Raw genomic sequence first — 22,849 nt, forward strand, 5'->3', positions numbered from 1 at the left:
AGCTGGGACCGAGCAACGGGAGCTCACCCTGTCGCGGGGATTCGAACTGCCAACCTTCCAATTGGCAAGCCCTAGGCTCAGTGGTTTAGACCACAGTGCCACTCGTGTCCCACCACTATTGAACTAGGTCATATTTAATAAGTATGCTTACATTTTTATTATCACTAAACATACCTAGAATTCAATGTAACACCAAGGAGACAAAGCGACGGTCCCCTGTACTGATTGTAAGCGGCTGGTCAGAAATGTCATAGCAGCTGCTGCCCATGGTTCTGAAGTTTCATGGCTCTTCAATGGAGGAGAATGTACTATTGGAGGAGAATGGGGTGGCATGGCAGGCAGAATTTGGCCCACAGGCCTTAAGTTCCCCTCTGCTGTACTAAATCATGCACTATTCTGATTCCCAGTACCTCTGCAATTTCCACAATACCTGTTGCAGATTATACCCCAACATCTTACATTTATATTATGTGGATCTATATTTTCCATGCAGCAGATCTTTAGCTCTCCAGCTGGTGGTCTCATGGGCATATAAGTATTATCTGTATAATCTTTACATAGCAAAGCAGACAGAAAGATAATGTGTATGTAGATTTGAAGAACTGGATTGTAAAGTTAAAAAACAACAACCAGGAATAAAGTGTCTAGGCCACATCTGCTTGTTGAAGCAAACACTCCAGTCTCTCCTACAGAAAGCATTAGAGTAATTTCAGAAGGTAGATGTATAGATCAAGGATGACAATCATTATTTTATGCCGTGTTATTTTTGCTACCTGTTATTCACATGGAAAAACTAGCCTTTGAAGCTGTCACACAAAAGGCCATGCAGGTCCCCAAAGACTCTTTTATATCCAAAACTGAAAAAGTCACTGTAAAAAAAAAATAAAAAATGAGTGAACGTGTTGTTGGCCCTCCAAAAGAGATGAGATTTTGCAGATCAACAATGAGAGGCTGAAATGAGTGACAACTATTTTTAAAATGTTCATTTTCGTTAAAAAAAGAAAACAGTGGTTCAGCCTCTTCTTCATATAGTCTGAAAATGTCTTGCTTTACCAGGCAGGTGTTTAATCTTGCCTAAAGACCAGATGGCAGGACTGGAGAGGCTTTCACTCTCAAGAGACTTGGGTGAAACATGGGTGAAACTGGCTACCTTATATTCTCTTTCCCCTTGAAATTTAAATATATCCCTTTTGCTTATTTTTTTCATGCCCTTACAAACTACTGGCTTCAACAGATGAAACAATCTGAGAACTATGTTTAGCATCCTTCATGCAACTCAGAACTGAGAATGTGAGTTCTTTCCCCCACTTTGTTCTTTCTTCCTCAAACTAATCAATTGCAGCATGCTGAAACCACTGCCACTGTTTTTAGCAAAGCAACACACTGTCCATAAATAGGTACTGTAAAAAGATAAAATTCACTTTCCTAAATTTGTTTCTGCACAGCATGAGTGGCCTCATGCCTGTAGATTTACTTACTGCATGGTTGCGAAAGTGGGGACTCTCAAGTGACGTTAATGAAACCTCAAAATATAAATGCAAAATAAAATTTTGATATTGCAGAAGAACCTACTGCAGTTTTTATATTGCAGAAGAACCTACTGCAGTTGGCTCATAGTATCAGGGCCCCAGAGTCACACAAACTGGCTATTGAGTGTCAATGGAAAAGAAATATATTTCCTCTTTTTCAAAATCCAGATTAACAACAAGATCTATACCAGGCTTCCTTAACCTCGGCCCTCCAGATGTTTTTGGCCTACAACTCCCATGATCCCTAGCTAGCAGGACCAGTGGTCAGGGATGATGGGAACTGTAGTCTCAAAACATCTGGAGGGCCAAGGTTGAGGAAGCCTGATCTATACATTAGGCAAGCAGCATGCACTTACAGTCCTAGTAAGGTTAGCTCAGAGATGTAGATCCTGTGGCCCTCCAGATGTTGTTGGAGCCCATCAGCCTCATATAGCATAGCTTAATAGTCAGCAGTCATGGGAGTTGTAGTCCAACAATGAATGGAGAGTCCTGGGTTCCTTATCTGTAGGGTAATAATAATAATAATTTATTATTTATACCCTGCCCATCTGGCTGGGTTTCCCCAGCCACTCTGGGCAGCTTCCAACAGAACACAAAAATACAATAACCTATTAAACATTAAAAGCGTCCCTAAACAGGGCTGCCTTCAGATGTGTTCTAAACTTTCGTAGTTATTTTTTTCTTTGACATCTGGTGGGAGGGTGTTCCACAGGGTGGGTGACACTACCGAGAAGGCCCTCTGCCTGGTTCCCTGTAACTTGGCTTCTCATAGCGAGGGAACTGCCAGAAGGCCCTCGGCGCTGGACCTCAGTGTCCAGGCAGAATGATGGCAGTGGAGACGCTCCTTCAGCTATACAGGACCAAGGCCGTTTAGGGCTTTAAAGGTCAGCACCAACACTTTGAATTGTGCTCGGAAACGTACTGGGAGCCAGTGTAGGTCTTTCAAGACCAGTGTTATATGGTCTCAGCAGCCGCTCCCAGTCACCAGTCTAGCTGCCACATTCTGGATTAGTTGTAGTTTCTGGGTCACCTTCAAAGGTAGCCCCACATAGAGCGCATTGCAGTAGTCCAAGCGGGAGATAACTAGAGCATGCACCACTCTGGCGAGACAGTCTGAGGGCAGGTAGGGTCTCAGCCTGCGTACCAGATGGAGCTGATAAACAGCTGCCCTGGACGCAGCTGAATAGGGTGTTCCGATTCATATCTTTTTTGCAGCCATTTCTTGATCTCTCATGATAACTGTTGTTTTTTTCATGGCCTGCTTCAAAACTTAAGAGATGACATGTTTTATGATTTGCTGCATGCATGAACTGTTAAATAAAATATCTGTTTGTATCCTAAGTGTCAGTGCCTTGACACTTGAAACTTTGAAGTTTAAGTTCTGTATTGGTCTGGCCCATAAGAATTCGTTGGTAAGGCTAAGACCAGTAAAACAGCAAAAGGGTTTAGTGTCTGTTTTTAGTTAACCTCATCACTTTTAACACAGCAATATGCGCATATGTACCACAGGCTTTGTATGGAAGACAAAACCTGGGAGGGTATGCTGGAAAAGTGTAACTCATGAAATAGCTGGACACGGAAAACCTTGAAAAGAGCTCTTTGCTTCTGAAGAATAGTATAGAGGCAAATTTGTGCAATGATATATATAAAGAAAAGCAGGAAAAGTGCTGGGGGGAGGAAAGTGGTGCTACGAGCTGTGGCTTAAGTATGTTACAGTGGTGCCCCGCAAGACGAATGCCTCGCAAGACGAAAAACCCGCTAGACGAAAGGGTTTACCGTTTTTCGAGGCGCTTCGCAAGACAAATTTCTCTATGGGCTTGCTTTGCAGGATGAAAACGTCTTGCGAGTCTTGCGATTTTTTTCGCTCCCCCCTTTTTCTAAGCCACTAATAGCCGCTTTGCCGCTTTGCCGCTAATAGCCGCTTTGCCGCTAATAGCGCTAATCCGCTAAGCCGCTAATAGGGTTGCTTCGCAAGACGAAAAAACCGCAAGACGAAGAGACTCGCGGAACGGATTCTTTTCGTCTTGCGAGGCACCACTGTACATTGGCCAGACAGAGGCTTCCAAAAAGTGCATCCCTGTATAATATTCTCTGATACAGATCTACGCACAAGTTACAACATTGTACAAGTACTTATACTTTTTTTAGGGGAGAGGGCTCTATCATAATGGGAAATTCTTCTTCTCTGACTGTGGGTAACTTATAAATACTCATTTACTTGATACCTACAAAGTAACCCGTGTGTCTTGCCTAACATTGGAGACAGGTCAAGAGAATGATATATAAGTATACAGAGATGGGGAATCAGCCATTGTGTATTTCTCCCCCACCCCCCTAAAGGCTGTGGTGCAACATGAAATCTCCATAGCACCCACAGTCTATGTAGTTTGAATGTCTGCCACCTTCTTCATAATCCACCTTAACACTCTTTCAAGATGACTTTACATCATCCAGCTTTTCTTCTCCATACCTTTGCTTTGTTTATTTTGCCTGATGAGTTCTTACAGAAGTGCACTTAAAATATGTATATGCCTCCAACCCTCCAATATCTAAAATGTACTGAAATTTTCTGCTCTGGAGAGAAGCGGCAACATAGAACCCTTATCCTTTTTCTAACTATGTTTGATAGTAGCTACGGAAACTCCCAATTTTTGTTTCTGTTTCATTTAGTTGCAATGCATTTTTTTTTAAAAAAAGCATCACTAATTTTCCCATTGTGAAACACTGATGTTAGCTAAAATAGTAAAATCTTTCTAAAGTTCTTTTGCTGCCATTGTTTCCTGGTTGCTCACAGACTGCATTTTAAATCGTTCCATAAACATATTAATGGAAGGTTCTGCAACAAAGGTATCAGTAGCATTGCAGTCTTTCACAGGAAGTGATGAATCTCTGATACTCTTGCTGTTCATATTTATAGTCATGCACCTGCTTCCTTGAGTCAATATGCAGTCTGAAGAATGGCACTTATTTCAGATATGTGCTCATGGTGGAATAGACCATGCTGCAAATGGCTGAAATATTTACAGGAGTATTTTGTAAGATGAAGTGCTTTTTGAAATAGAAGGAGAGGTGGCTAGATTATCACAACAACTGAGATTTTAAATAACAAAGCTGCCCAGAGATTATTTTGAGCAGATGCAAAGGAAAGCTTTTCTTCTTTCTACCTTCTGAGTAAAAGAGACATTAATTTAGATGGGAAAAGTAAAGATTAGGGTATAATCTTATTTACAGTAGGTGGTTGGGTGTGATGATCTAATACTTCCAGTATTCTTCAGCTTATACTTGGCATTTAGAGAACTCCGGCCTGGTAGCCATTTAAGACTTGTGGACATGTGTTTTTTTTATGATAATTACTGAAAACATGTGGAGTTTTGCAGGTTGTACTTTAGTTGTACTAAAGTAACAATGCTGGGTCCAGGATGCCAGGGGCATTGCCTCCTCTTGTACCAACCTACCTACTTCCCTAATATGAGATGGAGAGGCCCTTATCTGTGTCCCATCTAGGATGAAAGCGTGGTTGGTGGTGGCATGGGATGGAGCCCTTTTAGTGGCTCCCACCATCATTGTGGAACTGTCCAGGGTTCAGCCCTTCCCAGCCCTTAAACCTGAGGTCTCCTCAGAAGAGGAGCAGAGGATACGGTGAACCAGGTAGGAACTTCAGAGCTGCATCAAGCATGGATGGACTAGCTGGATGCGAGGCTACTGAGGAAGCACCTGTTCAGATCAGGGCTGGCTGAGAGCTTGGGAAGGGGCAGAACTTCCAGATCCTGTAGAAGCTCCCAGTCTGAGATGATTCATTGTGGAGGCAATAGTTCTTATTCAAACTCCATTCTGGGGAATATGGACAGGACACATTGCCCTGAGAAGACTAGATGTACCCCAGTTACCTATAGCTTTTTAAAATGGCAATGATTTTTCTAAACCTGAATCCAATCCTTAGCAGGAGACTTGCAGAACAGACAGCTAAATCTTATGGAGAGGCTATTGTCCCTACTTCCTATAGGAAGCAATAAGATCAGTCCCTCAGTAGCCTTTGCCATTGATGTCAGCCTGTGTCCCCTGTTCCTATGTAGTGATGCCTAGAGTTATACTAGGTGACCAGTATAATAAGTTTGCTATGCCCTCACACCTGCCTTTGCTTACAAATGGCAACACATTTGGGATTTTAAAATAGAAAGCTGCCACTTATACAATGGCATTTGAGGTTTTATGGAATATTTGACAGCATTTTACAATGTTCAAATAATAAGCAGTCAGTTTATGTCAACTAAGTAGCATGGCAACCATTTTTTAAAAATATACATGTTTTTACAGATAAATATGTGAGCAGGGCTGCCTTACAGTTTGAAATACCAGCCGTAGAATGATTAATTTGATGGTTCTTATGACAGCATTCTTATCAGTGCATCCTGATGGCAACTGTCGAAAGGGTGTGTGCGTGAGTGAGTGAGTGAGTGAGTGAGTGAGAGAGTGTGTGCTAGGGATGAATCCTTCTATTCCAATCTGTGTCAGATCTGCCTGTGCTCATCCATAAACCCATTCTGCCCATTTCTGAATTAATATATGAAATCTGCAGGGGAATGTGGGTTTTAAACACATTTTGACACTTTTTGAAGCCGAGAACTGTGTTGCAAAACTTGGAGAAGTGCAAAACCCCTAGGATAATTGTGTGATGATTGACACATTAGTCTGGGAGGTGTTGATCAGGTTAGTCCGCATTGGAATTCAGAGAAATCAAATTCCTCTAGAACCCTTTCTGGTACATTTAGAGTAAACAAACACTCTGTTAATTTCAAGAGCACTGGTTAGTTCCTTACAGCCTAACTATAAAACATTCTTCAGAAGTTCATTGCATTCATCGAAATGGTGCTTATCTTCTAGGGAACGTACTTTAAATCAGTGGCCCATTCATTCAGCAGGTATGCTGTTCTTCGTCTTGCTTAAGTGCATCATAAAGTAAGAGGTCCTTGTTGATTTCAATGGGATTTAAAATGCTTCTGGATTTCACCCAATATTTTTTAGATGGTTAGATGCCACACAGTGCTTTGTGAAAGCATGTGGGATGCCACAGCCTTGCACGTTCATTTTCAGCCTTTATTTCACGCACACCTTTTTATCTGAGTTAATGTTTCATATTTATTATTTTATTTTTTCCCATTAATCTCTTCCTCTTCAGGTGCAATCTAGCTCCCGTGGTGGAGTATGCTGCCGATGTGGGGACTAAATCAGATTTTATTACCATGAACCCATCAGTTGTACAAAGAGCATTTGGAGGCTTTCGGAATGAGAGTGACAGAGAGAAATTTGTGCATAGGCTATCCATGCTGAATGACAGTGTCCTTTGGATCCCTGCTTTCATGGTCAAAGGCGGAGAGAAGCATGTGGAGTGGGTTAATGCATTAATCCTTAAGAATAAATTGAAAGTGCGAACTGCCTATCCGTCACTGAGACTTATTCATGCTGTCAGAGGGTAAGTGTCTGGAAAAGACTGGCCTGTCCTTGGCACAATAGAACTCATAACTAAAATTTTCACTAGAGTGAAAGAAAGCACTGGAAAGGTTTATGATAATTCTGTTCTTAGCACAATGGAGTATGCTTTCGATAAAGTCATGCTTGTTTGCCTGAAAACGTTTCCCACTCATTTAGTCCAGGCAGAGGCAAACATTGGCAATGATTTGATTTGGTGACCTCCTCTTTTTATGGGACAGAGCCACTTTATGAGGAATTATTTGAAACCTTCAATTTTATAACAGAACTAGCTAATGCCAATATTAAACACTCTTATTTGAAAGTTGTGTTTTTGTCCTCCAGCTGTATGCATTAAATTTCTTCTTCTGAAACAGGCCTTTAGTAGCCATAATTCTCCTGTACAATCAAGAAAATGGATAAGCTTAACAGGCCAGACATGGAGTACCTCTTCGTGATTTGTTTTTCTCTCAATCCTTCTTGTACCTCTTTTTAAATCCTCCCCAAAAGTTTCTATGTCAATTTAGAAAATATAGACAAAGTTGCTATTCTAATTTCAGCTTACCTGGTTGTGCAAAAATCATGTCTAGCTCCTATTGCCCTAGTTCTTCCTCTGTTTATGCATTAAGAATTGCATTAGTCATTTTGTCACAAAAGTCGAATTCTTGTCTGTTGTGATGTATTAAGTCTTCCTTAGAGACACTTCTTTCTAGAATTTATTTCTTCATTGTGCTGCATTGCTGTGCTGTGTGTTTTCCTGTTTCGCTTTTTCCTCTTTTCTTTTTTTAAAAATTGTATCATAGCATATTTGTGGCTAGAATTAGCAGTTTTTTAGTCCATTAAGCATTGCTTGCTTATTAAATGGGAGATACCCTGTGGATTGAAGATGCTTTATGAAATGATAGGATTTTCATACTGAACTTGCTGTCAGAATTTGTGCCCTATGCAAATTTAACTGTCAAGTATATAGTGGGTCGGATGCAGAGAAATGCATGCATAAGGAACTGGAAGAAGCACAGTTTAATACCCTTCCTCCCTGGCAGAAAACCTCCCCCATGAGCTGTGGCACAGGGGTCCGAGAGAGCAGGGAATATCTGAAAACAGAGGTTGCCCTCAGCCATTTTTTTCATAACCCCTCTTTTTCCTCTCAGCCCACTGCTTTATCCCATCCAGCAATGTCCCCCGATCCCCTGGGAAGCCTTCTCCAAGAGCTTCTGGTGGAGAAGGTCCTATTAAGCACACATTTCTCTGGATCCAACAGAATATTTTCTTCATTGATAGAACGTTTGAATGATATTAATCTAATACAGGCGGTGACCATATTGTGTGTGGGGATTCCATTTCCAGTCCCTGTGCATGTCGGGTGTGTTCGTAAGCCTGCCCCATTCCACCCTGTTCTGCCCTCTTCCGAGTCCAAAATAACTCATGTGTCGGCAATCGCATGTCAGTTGGACACACCTGAAATGTTCACCGCTTGTATAAAAAGGTAAAGGGACCCCTGACCATTAGGTCCAGTGGTGACCGGCTCTGGGGTTGCGGCGCTCATCTCACTTTATTGGCCAAGGGAGCCGGTGTGCAGCTTCTGGGTCATGTGGCCAGCATGACTAAGCCGCTTCTGGCAAATCAGAACAGTGCACGGAAACGCCGTTTACCTTCCCGCCGGAGCGGTACCTATTTATCTACTTGCACTTTGACGTGCCTTCGAACTGCTAGGTTGGCAGGAGCAGGGACCGAACAATGGGAGCTCACCCTGTCATGGGGATTTGAACTGCCAACCTTCTGATTGGCAAGTCCTAGGCTCTGTGGTTTAACCCACAGCGCCACCCGCATCCCATTGCCGTTTGTATAGATCAGCTTTCAAATCTCATTCAAAACATTGCATCAATTTGGAGATTGACTTGGCTCTGCCACCACAGTTAGAAGCTTCCACATGCCCATTGCTGGAAACGGCAGGACGGGAGAGTCTTCTTGGGCTGGAGTCCTGCTTGCAGGTTTCCCATAGGAATCTGGTTGGCCGCTATGAGAACAGGATGCTGGACTAGAATGGCCATTGGCCTGATCCAACAGGCTCTTCTATGTACCCCATTAAAGCCATTTTAAATATGTACCAGAAGGTTTTGTCCATTTTCAAGTGTCCCTGATATTGTTATGATGGGGCTCTTTCTTATATCCGCATACGTTCACAAGTCATTTTTGAAAAAAAATAGCTCTAATGCAGTAAACGGGTTTTTTTAAAAAATGAAATAATCTAGAAACAAATCAAGCGTACATTAACTTCCACAGAGAACTCTCCTTTCAGCTTTTCCGTCATCTTCCCCAGTCTATAGTTACCCACAAGCAAGCAAACAAACAAAACCCTTCATATTTTTCCTGTGAGAGTATCGGTAGAAGTTCAACTTCTTTCCGCTCGGATAGGGATTGAGCGTGGGAGAAGGATTTGATTCAGTTCTCATTTAAAGGTAAACCTGCTTAATTTCCAAAACATTGCATGAACTGAAATACAGCCATCCTTTGAAATGGCTGTACAGTGTCTACAAAAATGCCTATGAGAGGGTAAAGTGTGCAAAAAAAAATGCATATATTCATGAAAATGACATACCAGAATGCATTCTATCTGGAGAAGTAGCTTTGCAAAAAATGTGTGGATTTGGAGAAATTTGCACTAATTAATTTTCACGGCAGCTGACATGGAAATGGGGAGAACTGAACAAAAGATTAGAGAAATGAGCAACTTAGAGAAACCACAATTGACAGATTCTCTCAGCCCTGTTCTTGATAACACATGCTGGCAATATTTGCATTATACTTACATCCAAGGAAAGACTGCACTCAGAAGCAGAGAGTGGAGCCAAACATCTGAATGCCTTTTCCAATTGTTCTCTGTGTGACTTTTCTCACAAGTAGTTGAAAGGATTCAAATGCAGGCCCTGTTTTAAAAGGCTGGGGTTTTTACTCAGCTGTAATGTTTAAGCCAGTCTTTTAAATTCAACTTTCCCCATCTTCAGATCGTCCCAAGAAGAAAAACTGTGACATTCCACGCAGCAACATGAATGATCTTTTCACTCTAGCATCTGAACATTTTTCAGCAGCACTTTTCTGAGGCCCTTGCTCCCCATAGCTTTGTTGATTACTCTGTTAAATAAGCTCATATCACCTGTTAGTTACAGAGGTAGAGAGTTGCCACCATTATACCTGGTAGGACTCCTGTAGAGCTGCACAAAATTGAGACAAAAAAACCAGAAATGAAACAGTTGCAGGGTTTTTTGGGTTTTTTAAAGTCTGGTTCAAAGATGCAGTGATGGAAGAAAGCTATACATTAACTTCTGTATGTCATGCAGGTATTTTGTTTGCTGTTGGATTGTTAGGGGAGAATTTAAGACCATCAGAGCCATTTATGGAGGGTGGGAATACATCAAACAACAAAGCAGACAGGCTTTCAGAATTAAAAATCAGGATTAAAAACTAAAAAGCAAAAATCTTTTCCTGCAGTTCTATGATTCTATAATTCTTGGGAGAGTCATGGTGTTCCAATGGAACAGGTCCTGTACTTGCTTCAATTTCAGTTGTGAAGGGACCATAGCGGGCCATTTGTGGATGGTCTTAATCAGAGACGCTTGCAAAGTTTTCCTGAGCCAGGTTTAGGGAAGTCTTTTAGGAACTCATAAAAAGCATGCTCCAAAGGCAAGGCTGACATTATTCTGTTTGGATGAAAATCCATGGCAGAAAAGATGTGCCAGCTTCCCTGGCTGATGAATGCTTTCCATGGCCAGAAGAGAATTGTCTCCTGGCTGAGCAAAGCTTTATCATCCAGGCATAATGGCAGCAAAAGATCCAGTTGAAAATAGTTTTGGCATGCTGAATATTCGGCTGCCAGAACCTCTACCAGCCACTTACTTCATTACTGTTTAATGTGATGGAACAAAGTTGCTCCATCCCATTAAATATCACCAGAATCAAGAAGTACAGGGGCATTAGAGAGAGTAGGGAAGCCAAACCTTCATGAAGGACCTGCGTAGGTTGGTGTTACTCTCCCATTTTTGGACTTGTGTCCCTGCCCCTCTTTTCCCCAGCCCTCTCTGATGTACTCAGTTCACTACTTAAGTGTTTATGCCACCAGATGAACCCACAAAGACCTTTATTTTCCTAGCTAAGCAGAGGGAAAGTGTCTCTTTAACTTCTTGCTTAAAAGCAGTGATGGGGCACACCAGCAGAGCTCATCTGGCAGGCCTGCTTGGGCATCTGTTAAACCCTGTCCTTGCCATCTCCCTGCCCCAGTTCTGTCCATGTAAGTTGTAGCAATGCCTGTGTGAGGAGTGCAATCCCACATCTTTGCCCCACCACACCAGCTGCTACTGAAAAGTAGGCCTTTTCTGAGATGGTGCTATAGGAAAAGAATGCAGTGACTAGAAAAACTGGGAAAGCTGCTGGCTCTGGGAACAATTCGTGGAGTTGATACTAGAGTTGGGCATAAATGATGCTGGGTCTTTGGTTGAAGCAGTTCCCTTTTCCTAATTGGACATATTTAGTATTTTTGGTGTCATATTTAGCAGAGTGTACAACAGGACTTTTCAGAAATAATGTTGCCAAGAAGAAAATACATGAGTATTATGTGGTGGTTAAAATTTAGAAAAATGTAATATTTTAAATGAAATTGTACATTTTGTGTGTGTGTGTGTGTGTGTGTATGTGTGTGTATCCCCTTCTCTTGTTATGGAAACCTTTAACAACAACAACAACCTTCATAATTGGTCTGCACTCATCCATAAGAGCTTAGAAGTGCAATACTTATTAAGCTATGCTGACTTTAAAGAGTATTTAAATCAAATTATATTATATGAGTCTTGGATTCTTGGGTACCACACTTCCTTTCTGTGGGCAGAACAGTAAGAACAAACTGGAAAGTACTACATACATATTGCCCTGACCACAAAAATAATGGAACTTAAAAATTGTATGGCCTAGGGGAAACTGTTTCAGAAAATGTTGCACATCCCTATTCATTTGTTAAGCCTTTCCTCTCCCCATTGGAAGAAAGTAGGTGTGTGTGAGCGAGAGAGAGAGGGAGGGAGAGAGAGAGGCAGAGGGTATGTGTGCGCGGGCGCTTTTCATGCTGGGTTGAGAATTTCCTCTGGGATGCAATGCCTGAACAGGCACAGTGTTGTGTTGTATTCTATTATGAATCAAGCCTCGTATGCACTTAATATGATCTGTGCACGTCAAAGCAATCTTGCTCTTCCGACAAAAGGGAGTGATATTGTTGTCGGCTTCAGCTGCTATTGAGCACAGCAAGATCTTGAAAACATGAGCCATTAAGTTACTATCTAATAAGCAAATTATGGCAAATTAAGGAATGCAAATTTAGCAGAGGCATAAGAAAAGAGTACAATGGGGAACTGAAGATTGCTGCTAGGCGGGGTGTGTGTGTGTAAGAGTCAGGAAATAGCAACATACTCACTGAGGCCTTGCCTTTTAATTGAAGAAGGGAGGAAGCTGTGAAAAAGCTTCTTATGATGTTCCCGTTAGATAATACCTTTTATCACTGGCTGCACAGCAACACCAAAAGGAGATAATGTGGGTGCTACTGTTGAAACACAGATGAATCTGATTTGTGGGAAATACGAACCTATGGAAGTTAGTCTAATGTGTATGCTCTTAGACCACCCATCACCACTCCCAGTTAGTAGATGGCTCTGCGTACTATGGGAGGAAGGAGGTGCAGATAAGACTAGAAGAGCCATAGCTCCATGGTAGAGTGCACACTTTGCATTTAGAAAGCCCCCAGCCTCTTCCATTAAAGTAGGACTGGCTAATATTGCTGTATCCCAACTCACATCATTCCCAGACAGCATGGCCAGTAGTAGGAATTACTGTTGCTTTTCCAAAGCCATCACTACACCATTGGAGGCAGTGTTAAAAACTGAGATATGAAAGCTAGGAGCTAAATGGGACCTTAAACCTAGGTTATGCGTAAAGGCCACAATCCAGCCCACCCCCCTGTGAAATAAAGACACAATGACACATGATTTAAGTTTAAACGTTAATGGGCAAAATTTGGCTACAACTTTATGGATTACTGAATGTGAGTGGTATTGGCTTAGGCATTGGCATCCAAACTATAACTGATTCTGCCCGCCTTGCAGGGAGATTGGTAAGGGTAACCACCTGAAGAGGGAGCTTGGTCGATGGCAATCAACTCAAGCACTACTCCAAGCTCCCAGTGGGACGTGGCATGGCCCTCACCCCTCCGCAGGCTTCAGATAAAATCCAGATCCCCCAGATTCCTTTAATGGAATACCCTTGATCATGGAGGGGCAGGTGATAGCCACACCTCCCCTCCCCCACACACCACTAATCCAATGCCTAACTGCCACACGAGGCACTCGCTCGCCACCAATACCCTCACACCCGCCAGATATGAAAGCTAGGAGCTAATGGCACATTAAACCTAGGTTATGGGCACAACAACAGAATGTCTAGGCACACTTTTTTAATAACAATAATACAAAGCTGAAAATGAATGAACTGAAGCCAAAATATTATGTTCATTTTTTCACATGGTCTGGTCCTTCCCCTGCCCACCCATCCCCTAATATTCTTAAGAGGGTCTCTTCTCCAGTCGTCAGAGAGTAGCTGGAAGTGGGGAGGCAGGAAAAGGTCCTCCTTTCCTTCCACTCTGCAGTTATAATCTGAAATCTTAGGCACTGTACTGCACTCAGAGCTCAGAAACTGCTCGCGCTAATGAAATTTTGTGTCACAAAATGCGCCTCAAACAATGGCAGTTTCAAACACTGATTGGAGGTGCTCAGTCCATAACCCATGGGAGCTGTCTCATAGCAAAGGTACTAACATATTTATAGACAGTATTGCATATTTATAGACATCATTGGGAGAAGTTGTTGGTGATGCTGGGACACCTTGGGCCTGTTCTTCCTACAAATCAAAAGCACTCTAGTCTTACCTCATCGATCACTGAAGGGATGAAGTTTAGCCTTTGGGAAAACAAATCCCCTCAAGTCCACACATGCCTGCCTTGGGCATGGACACAGGCACCTGGAAAAGCTGCCACTACCTCTTCGAGCCCAGGCTGTGTTGAAGAGGGTTCCCGAGTGAATGACTGGCAATGTCACTTGCCTGTTCAAGCTTAAAAAAACCATACACAGCCCAACAAGACAATGACAATAATCCACCAACAGCATACAAATCAATATGGCTAACCTGATCCAAAACACCCACCCACCCTACTCACACATGAAAAAAGATCACCACAGCCTATCACAAACAAACAACCACACCCTAGGCCAACCCCAACCTCTCTCACCACCAAATAAACACAAATGAACAGCAGAGAACCTGCACGAGCAATGCTGACACCAAACGCCACATATATTAAGTAAAATAGAAACATCGCCACCCGACCCCCCCATCTTCCCCCCCTCCCCCCCCCCAATGTCTCAACAAATGAAACTGATTTGTAAAAATGTTACATGGAAAAAATATGAGAGACATTGCACATACTTCTGTAAAACAAGAAAATCTAAATAAATAAATAAATCCATCCATCCTGAGCTAGGTAATAGTTGCCATAGTGGTAGCAGTGCCTGCTGGATTTCTGTGTTTGTGGCACAGTGGAAAAGGAACACAGGGCTGCTCTGGAAATGACTGAGTAGTAAAGCAAACAAAGGGAGCAAAAAGATGGGCGATTAACAAAGCGGAGAGTCTGTGCCAGCCAGAAAAGGGGTGAAGCCCCTCGTTGATCTCAGAGTTGGGTAAAAGAACAAAGGCCTGTGGCAGAGTTCCAGGACTGCAGTTTGTCCTTGGAAAAATGTTAAGACACCAGTCAGTTTGGAGTTAGCTCAGCAGTTTATAATTTTATGGAGGGAAATAAAGATGTAAGATTGCTGCAGTTTAAACGGCAAGTGGTCATGCCCCAGCGATGCGGGTGGCATCCCTCCGCCCTCCAGCCGGGTCACTAGCTGGTCCTGGATGCCCTCCCGCAACACCGCCCCCCAGGGAAGGGGAACGGACATGTAAGATTGAATATGTAGCCATAATCGAAGGAAACCATGGAAGGAAGGATGGGAAGTCAACTAATTGTATTTCCCCCCTCCTTTTGTGCTTATTTCTTTCTTTGTTTTTTCTTTCTGTATTTACCAATCAATAAATTAAGGTTATAGCATTAAAAAAGCATTGCAGTTTTCCCTGGTGTGCTCTAGAGGAAGTTAACCTGAGAGCAGGAGAGCAGGGCAGTCTGCTAGGCAACAAACAGGACTGTGCCTGTGGGAAAAGCGAGACCTTCTTGGAGTGTAAAGCTGGGAGCCCTTCCATCCTAGGTTCAGGCTGTATACAGTGGTACCTCAGGTTAAGAACTTAATTTGTTCCTGAGGTCCGTTCTTAACCTGAAACTGTTCTTAACCTGAGGTACCACTTTAGCTGGGGACGCAGGTGGCGCTGTGGGTAAAAGCCTCAGCGCCTAGGGCTTGCCGATCGAAAGATCGGCGGTTCGAATCCCTGCGGCGGGGTGCGCTCCCGTTGCTCGGTCCCAGCGCCTGCCCACCTAGCAGTTCGAAAGCACCCCCGGGTGCAAGTAGATAAATAGGGACCACTTACTGGCGGGAAGGTAAACGGCGTTTCCGTGTGCTGCGCTGGCTCGCCAGATGCAGCTTTGTCACGCTGGCCACGTGACCCGGAAGTGTCTCTGGACAGCGCTGGCCCTCGGCCTCTTAAGTGAGATGGGTGCACAACCCTAGAGTCTGTCAAGACTGGCCCGTACGGGCAGGGGTACCTTTACCTTTTACCTACCACTTTAGCTAAGGGGGCCTTGTGCCGCCGCCGCACGATTTCTGTTCTCATCCTGAGGTAAAGTTCTTAACCCGAGGTACTATTTCTGGGTTAGTGGAGTCTGTAACCTGAAGCGTCTGTAACCTGAGGTACCACTGTATATGTGCAAATAAACCATATATCATAAAGATACCACATTTGTGTGCCATTTCCAAAGGAAACATGAACCCTTGAACGCCTAGAACTCTCTGGAATCTCACACTGCAGTGGAGATTGTGGGTGGCGTGTAACAATATATGGTAGACTGTACAGTACTTAGATTTTTTTTTTTTTTAAAGCAGCATATAAATGCTTTTGCATGCATACATACATATATACATCCACTCCCGGTGTTGTAGATCACATCACCAAGTGTAGGCTAAGAGACAGGCTAGCTGTATTATCACCTATGGCCCAACGATCAGGAAAGTCCTCAGATGTTGAAGGAACTTGTCTCCAATACCACCAAGATAGCAGGTGGGTAATCATATCATCTCTAATGACGTCCTGATGATACAGCAATTGCCACTTTAGTAGCAATGTTGTGCTAACATGTAAGACATACCCTCATAAATTAATATATTTTATCTGGAAGGTAAAGGAAAGCTTCCCTTTTAACATTTGCAAACAGTTTATTTCATTCTGATCCATATTAGCAGCCAGGCACTGCCTTGTGTTTTATTTAAAATAGGAACATTTGCATAGAACATCCATTTACAAAGAGTGTTGTTGTTTTTTAATTAGATTTTAATGATGAGGATGTTAGTCAGCAAAGTCACAGAGGCTGTTATGGCACTTTTTAATACATAGAAATGAATCCAGTGTCATATTTTTTTTAGAATAAATAAATGCAGGAATCTTTCTTTTTAAGCTCTACAAGAGGCACATCATTAGGAACATCTCCTCAAGTAGCAACCTGAACTCAAATCGATATAATCTGAGTAGGGAACACATAAACAGGACAGTATTATATTTAATAGCCTAAGTGAGTCCATTAAACTGTTTTGGAGTAAAGGAATATTTATCTCCGATAGTAACATGTCCCTTTGTGCCTGTCTAACAGGCTCTGTTTTACCTTCTGAAAAACACAACTGCTCAGTAGATACTCTGGAAAAGAATAGAATTCTTTTTTCACCCTGTCTTTATATAACATTTTATTATGAGTTCTATCTCTAAAAACTGCCTGAACACAAACAATTGAATTGTTTATTATTTATATCACAGTAATGTCAAAGTTTCCAGCTGAGCATATGGCCCCATTGTTCTACATTTTGTATAAAATACAGCTCAGGATATTAGTGGCATGCAGTCAAAGCATGAAAATTTCATTGTCAGCAACCTTTTATATTCAGATTATTTTGCATCCGCTTCTATATCTAGAGCTCTTTGGTGTGACCTTGAGTTGACTTACTGTAGCTTGAAGTTTGGAGGCCTTTTTTGGCTGAAAAATGATATACAAATAAATTGGAAAAATAATTTATTTGATTTGATTTGATTTCATCAATTCTTGATACCAGCACATGCTGGAGCATACAGTATCATTAAGACAACCAGAAAAATCTGTTCAAATAAATAACAAATCAGATAAAACATGCGAAATTGGTATAGATAGATAACATTCAAAATTAAAAAATACATAATGAAACACCAATTTACAACTTAAACATCAGGTGCCCTCCATAAAAGCTGTCACCAAAAGGCTAGATGGGCTGGCTCCAGCCTTTCTGCAATGAGGAGGGAATTCTGCAACCAGGGGGCCACCATGGAAAAGAACCTGTTTTATGTTGCTGCACCATGATATATTTTAATAGTAAATGTTTATCTTAAACAATCTCTTTGTTTAACTTTAAGTTATGCACCTCTCTTGATTAGAAAAATCAATAGTTTATGCCCAGTAAACTATTTTGCAGACAAATAAACACAGTTTCTTGTAACTATTGTATTGCAATAAATGCTGTGTGTTCATTCCCTTTCTTTTTCTTTTTTTGGGATCAGAGCTGTGCTCTGGATAACTGCACAACGTGTTTGTGCATTGTTTCTAAATAGTTTTTGCAAAATTTTGTTACATAATTGTGGGTACATTGTTGAAAACATAATTGGGATAATCAGTGCACTGCAGTGTTCATTAACAGTTGAAAGCAGTTGCTGAAAGGTGACATTAAAATTATTACTTTCTGCATCTAGACTTCAGTGTCAGGTTAATTGCAAAGTCATTCCAGTTTCCAGGATAGAAATGTAACAGTGAAACATAAGAGGAATTTGATGGATGTTTTTAGGGACATGAAATGCATTGCATCCAGACTTCCTTGAACATAGATCTCCTAGCCGAATTCAGTGGAAAGAACATAACATATATGTATAGTAGTATCCCTTAATACTCCACAGCCTTCCATAATGATACAGCTTGCTTTGAGCCAGGAATCTCAGACACAGTGGTGTAGTATGGATTGCTGGCACCCGGGGCAAGGCAAGTGTTGCTCCCCTTGGTGGACTGGGCAGCTGTTGTAGGGGTGCACGCTGGGGTGGTGGTGTGTGGAACCCGCACAGAGGGTGAATGGATCCCGCCTCCAACAGGCTCCTCGCCCGCTGCCTCCACCCACCCACTAGACCAGTGTTTCCCAACCTTGGGCCTCCAGCTGTTTTAGGACTACAACTCCCATCAACCTTAGCTAGCAAGACCAGTGGTCAGGGATGATGGGAATTGTAGTCCGAAAACAGCTGGAGGCCCAAGGTTGGGAAACACTGCACTAGACCAACCTGTCTGCCACTGTGCTTCAGCTTCCAGGGCTCTGTGCCTGTCGTGGGAGCCCTCAATTTTGCCCCCTCAAAAATGTGTGCCCAGGGCCTTGGCTTCCCCATGCCACACCTCTGTTCACACAGCCTCAGGTCACTGAGGCTTCAGAGTTTCAGTACCACTAATGTGCCCTGTATAGTCCTGCTATTTGGCAAGACACGAGATAATTCTGTAAGGGCAAACATGTATCCTTTTGTTACATGAAAATATTTTGTGTCCTTTTGTCTGCCACCTATACTTTGCCAGGGGTGAGGGACTTCCTTGCATGCCTTATTTTAAATGGAGGAACCCATGATGTTTGTTTGTTTTTATAATTTTGCCTTCAGCAATCTAGGAGGACCCTTTGGGACTTTCCTACTCATTCCTTTATACAAGGAACTGCACAAAGAGTATCCTGTTCTCCCCCTCCACACACACACACACACTACATTTCCAACTCTAGTTTGTGAAAGACAATAGCGTTATGCCTCCGTATTTCCTACCAAATGCTGGGAATAATTTAATTGAGTATGTGCTCAGGAAGACTATGGCTATTTATGATTACTTTTCCAGGGAAAATTCTTTCTCTCCCCCCCCTTTTTTTGGCAAAACATCAGTTAACAGCTGTGCTACAAATCACCCATCTGAGGAAGTTTAGCTGCCCCATTTTTACATAGGTCTTTGTAAATTCTAACTAAAAAGAATCCCATCCTTCGACTGTGTATAAGAGGTACGTCATTGCCATCAACTCTCTGTTTTGCTTTATTTGTTTATTTGGTTGGTTCATTTATGTCCCATCTTTTCCAGAAGGGGCTCAAGGTGGTGTAGATGGTTCTCCCCCTCCTCATTTAATCCCTCATTTAATCCACAGCAATGTTGTGAGGTTGGCTAGGTTGAGAGGCAGTGACTGGTCCAAAGTGGCCCAGTGAGCTTCATGGTTGACCAGGGATTTGAACCCTGGCCTCCCAGGTCCTGCCCTGACACTCTAACCACTGTACCACACTGGCTCCCATTCCATTCCATTGTTTTTTTCTTCCAAGGCAGAGGGTGTCTTTAGGAATATGGCTGTGGGGAGATATTTAAAGACTGGTCTCTAATCCACCCTCTTATTTTTTGTGTGCTGGGCTTTCCAGTCTCCTGGTACCCACTCTTAGCCAGATCTGTGTGCTGGTCCCGGGGGGTTACTGTGCAGCGTGGTCTGAGTCTAGTCCAAGGTCGAGAGTGTGGTATGAAGGCTGTCCGTCAAGGCTGAAGTGGGGTCCAAGGCAAGGAGTCGGGTGTGGTCAGGAACTCTGGCAGAAGAGCAGGACAGGGTGCTGGCAGGAACAGGTTACCAACAATGTTGCTCCCGCAACCTGGGAGGCATAGGGCGGTCCCAGCCCACAGGTGACTCACCTCTCCTGGCCTGGAGGCGAGCACTCCTCCTGCAAGAACTTAGTTCCGTCCTCTTCTCTGCCCTGAGCCTCTGCAGCTCAGGAGAGGCTGGAGGGTTACTGGACCCTGAGGCAACCTCACCTTCCCCTGACGGGGCTGATAGTGGAGCACCTGCAGGCGATCACCTCCGGAGCCAGAGCAGAATGAGCTGGTGTCTGCTCCTGAGGATCCGGCACAGGTGAGGGCCCTTCAGGTTCAAGCCCCAGCCCCAGCTCAGCTGGTCCTGGAGGCAGGGACTCCCGTGCAGGCTGGGATTCCTCAGGTTCAGCCTCTGAATCCGATTCCCAGACCATCACAATCTGTCACTTTGCAGACATCTGGGAACACAGGATTATTCTTGTGCTGCAGTTTAACGCCAGACTTAGAGCAGTTAAACCACCCTTCTTTTTCTTTCCCCACTTCAGTAATGTACATGTTTGGAGGCATCAAGCAAAATAGACAATTCAGAAAGGAAGAGGTACAATTCCTTTTCTCTCATCTAACTGCCTTGTTGGAAAGGTGGGATACATACATATATACATACATGCCTATCTATCTGATAGTTCCTTGAGAAGCTGGTCCTAAGATTAAATTTAAAGTTAAGATGCAGACACATATTGATGAAGGACCTTCTTCTTGAGATGTTTCCACACCATCCCCAGAGGCGAAACCCTCTCTTTTTCCGAAAGACAATCTCCTGTGGCCATGTATCCCACAAAACAAGTCAGGTATGAGGTTGATGACTGAGCATCATGTAAATTTTGACCAGCTGGTTTTTGAAGTTGTGCTCTGGAGAGAGTGTGTTAATTGCTGCAGGCAAATGAGATCAGGAAAGGACACCCAATAGAGACTGCTACAGAATTGCTGATACATATTGAGCTTTTAAGCTGTTTATCACTTGGGGGAAAATGCACAGGAGATGAAGGTAGAATAGGGGTGAGACCTTGAGACAACTTCACTATTTCCTGAAATATGAGGTCAGTGTGAGCAGATGAAAGATGACTTAAGAGCTGTTTCTTTGTTAGTCCTACGCACATGTAGAATACATATGAAGGGAGGAGTGGGACCACACTCTTTGGCTTTGAATTTGGCTCCAGCACATTCAGTGGAATGTCAGACATGAGACCCTAGCCTGTGTGCATAAGGTCTCCATTCTGGCATTCTTCTTGCAGACATCAGCAGTAGGAAGACCGCACACGAATGCACAAGTGGAAACAACATCCTGTCCCTCCTCCTTATAGAACTTAAAACATGGCTGCCATCTTTCACACTGAGCTCCATAGAACAGCATTTCACCCAGTCCAGGCACAAGATTAGGCACATGGTCGGTTCTCTCACTGAAATATTTCAATTGAATATATTGATTTAAAAACCAGGTTTCAAAAGCAAAAACTACCAATGACAAACCACCCTCATCTCCAAGCAGTGAGACATTTCAGGGATTTCGGTTTCCATGGAATGAAGGCCACTGGAGAGTGTGGTGTCTTTTCGATATGCGATTTTTATTTACACTGATATACAACCAGAGCATAAAAGGGAAGAGCTTACAGCATTATCACTTTAACATATCTTGCTCATTGGGTCTCTAGGAAGGCCCCTTCCCCTGAAAACTATAGCAAGTTAAAGGTAAAGGGACCCCTGACCATTAGGTCCAGTCGTGACCGACTCTGGGGTTGCGGTGCTCATCTCGCTTTATTGGCCGAGGGAGCCGGCGTACAGCTTCCGGGTCATGTGGCCAGCATGACTAAGCCTCTTCTGGTGAACCAGAGCAGCACACGGAAACACTGTTTACCTTCCCGCCAGAGAGGTATCTATTTATCTACTTGCACTTTTGACGTGCTTTCGAACTGCTAGGTTGGCAGGAGCTGGGACTGAGCAACAGGAGCTCACCCTGTTGTGGGGATTCGAACCGCCGAACTTTGTGATCGGCAAGTCCTAGGCTCTGTGGTTTAACCCACAGCGCGGGCGTCCCTAAACTTTTGCCATGTGTAATCCCAACTCCTGTCATTTTCCTGCTAGACAGATATGGCATCCAGCCAGGTCAGTGCTGTGGGGAGGTCTATCTGCTCCTTCTGAAGGTCTCTCTAGCTAGTTGTTTCTATGGCAACACATCTGCACCTGACTAACTGTTTAAAAGGCTATCAGCAAATAAAATGGTTTGACTACTTCAGGAGTTCCTTCTACCACAACCTATGATATTGCAGATGCAAAACGTATTGTCATGTTCTTATGTAGAAGAAAACAACTTCTTTCCATTGTACCTTTCTATCTGCAAAGGTACATTAATTAAAACAAGAATTAAGACTTTCCAAAGGGAAAGACAAATTAGTGTATACTGGTAAATGTATTAATAGCTACCTTAAGCATTATGTGCTCACTTACCAAAATAGAAATGGATAACCAAGTACTGCTTTCTGTTTTGAGTTTCGGGTTAAGATGCTTTCATTCCTCTTCCTTGAATTTTCAGCGAGCCGTGAAATAATTTTTGTTCTGCTTGTGTAGAGTTGTTGTGCTCATGTGTAAGTTGAAGATGGCATAGCATGTAAGGTAGAGATTCACACCAACAAAGCTTATGGACATATAGATGTTGCTGGACCATAACTGCTACCTCCTCAGGCCTTGCAAACTGGGGCTGATAGGAGCGGGAGCCCACAACATCTAGAGGAAACCAACTTGGCAATAGTTGGAATACAGCATCAATTGCGGTGGCTATGAGGGACAAGAATTGGGGGTGGGGGTGGGGGAGGACGGAGCCAGGACATACTTTTTGATGACAGCTGCAGAAAACTGCTAATCCAGCTTCTTACGTTTTCCTTTCACCTTTGAAAATTTCATATCGGGCTCCGAAAGT

General features: G+C 43.0%; 1 protein-coding gene across 1 annotated transcript in view; it reads left to right on the forward strand.

Annotated features, from left to right (window-relative positions):
* ST8SIA4 (ST8 alpha-N-acetyl-neuraminide alpha-2,8-sialyltransferase 4) overlaps positions 1-22,849 on the forward strand; it is an 89,655-nt gene that overhangs the window by 28,089 nt on the left and 38,717 nt on the right. Inside the window, exon 4 of the mRNA XM_079995761.1 lies at positions 6,706-6,999. Coding sequence (XP_079851887.1) covers positions 6,706-6,999 — 294 coding nt within the window. The remainder of the gene's footprint in view (positions 1-6,705; positions 7,000-22,849) is intronic.

This window comes from Podarcis cretensis, assembly GCF_951804945.1.
Source record: "Podarcis cretensis genome assembly, chromosome: 11".
Taxonomy (NCBI): Eukaryota; Metazoa; Chordata; class Lepidosauria; order Squamata; family Lacertidae; genus Podarcis; species Podarcis cretensis.